This window comes from Cucurbita pepo, unplaced genomic scaffold (genome assembly GCF_002806865.2).
Source record: "Cucurbita pepo subsp. pepo cultivar mu-cu-16 unplaced genomic scaffold, ASM280686v2 Cp4.1_scaffold000468, whole genome shotgun sequence".
Lineage (NCBI taxonomy): Eukaryota > Viridiplantae > Streptophyta > Magnoliopsida > Cucurbitales > Cucurbitaceae > Cucurbita > Cucurbita pepo.
Window position 1 is genome coordinate 24183 of NW_019646698.1, and position 1477 is coordinate 25659.

The window sequence follows — 1477 nt, forward strand, 5'->3', positions numbered from 1 at the left end:
GTCATGTTATTTACACATACCTTACCAGATAGCGAGTGCATAATCCAACATTTAACACTTGGGTTAGGGTGCAATACAGACACACCTATGCCACTCAGTACTATCATTGAAAAACCCATTACAAAGGAAGTCGCTCGAGACACTCATCTTATAATACTCGCCCTCATTGTGACACACGCATGTGTCATAGAGTAGCTTGCTTAGGTCACAGAGCTCAAGAGTGGTGGAGAGCTGACACCTTGCTTCTCCCTGTAGTACGATATTTTTAATGCTTCTTGGGTAGATGTCGTTTTGGCGAACAGTCACACGATGTTGTGGAGCGTCCGTCCAGTGTTTGATTGACGCCAAATTTGACGAGCATTCATATTTCATATAGACGGACTTACTCCTGAATCGCTATACTCGGGTTAGAAAAAGGAGAAAGGAGAGAATAAATTGATTTGGATGGTGAAAAAGATGGGAGAAAAAGGAAATTTGATCTGATTGTAAAAGGAAGTTAGAAGTACTTAATGAAAACCGTACAAAGGACACGTCTCTCTTAGTTTATTCTTTACATTTATGCAAATATTCGAAGGTGTAAGCATTTTCAATCCCAACATGGTTACAAGTCTCCAGGTCCCTCACAGTTCCCTTATAAATATCCCTTTTAGCCACTTCATTTCTCACCAACTTTTTCTTCTTCTTCTTCCGTGATTGCCTTTAAGCCATTTCTCGTTCGATATTGGTTTGTAATCCCATTTTCGAGATTGTTTTTGAGTTAGCAATGGAGACCGTGAACAAGTTGGTGTCAGACAGGCCTGTCGTGGTGTTCAGCAAGAACAGTTGTTGTATGAGCCACACGGTCAAATCACTCTTGTGCGACTTTGGAGTTAACCCGACGGTGTACGAGCTCGATGAGCTCCCGGGAGGGCAAGAAATCGAGCAAGCTCTCATTCGGATCGGTTGCAGTCCTGCCGTGCCTGCAGTGTTCATCGGCGATCAACTGATCGGTGGCGCGAATGAAGTGATGAGCCTTCATCTTAAGCGGAACTTGATCCCCATGCTTAGAAGGGCTGGTGCTTTGTGGGTTTAAGTTATATCTATAAATGTAACTTTAACATAGCCAAGAGTTACCTTAGGCATCCGCCCAAAATGGCATAGAGTTTTTTTTTTTACTTCAATGTAACTTAATCATTCTCGGGTTCATCTTATTAATAAAAATACTCATAAATTTTGTATGTTATGGTAAATAATTCAGATGGGTTGACTGGCACCGACAATATTTGTCCACTTTTTAAGAGAAATGAACTTAGTACGACGTATGTTATGATTTGTTTAAAAAATAATCATGTTGTCGTCTGTCGGGTTCTCCCGTCTCACCATCGTCATCATCATCCTCGTCCTCTTTACTTTTTTGTTCATCAATCTTATAATAACGACGTAACCAATTCCTTGATTTACTCTTTGGGCTGCCTTGCTTGTCTAATAAAGTCGAAGA

The 1477-nt window shown here is 40.9% G+C and overlaps 1 protein-coding gene across 1 annotated transcript; it reads left to right on the forward strand.

The window, feature by feature from the left end:
* Positions 1–674: 674 nt before the first annotated feature.
* On the forward strand, positions 675–1217 carry LOC111785377 (monothiol glutaredoxin-S2-like). Its single transcript, XM_023665788.1, has one exon. The coding sequence runs from the start codon at positions 764–766 to the stop codon at positions 1070–1072; it is 309 nt and encodes a 102-aa protein (XP_023521556.1). The 5' UTR covers positions 675–763; the 3' UTR covers positions 1073–1217.
* The last annotated feature ends 260 nt before the right edge of the window (positions 1218–1477 follow it).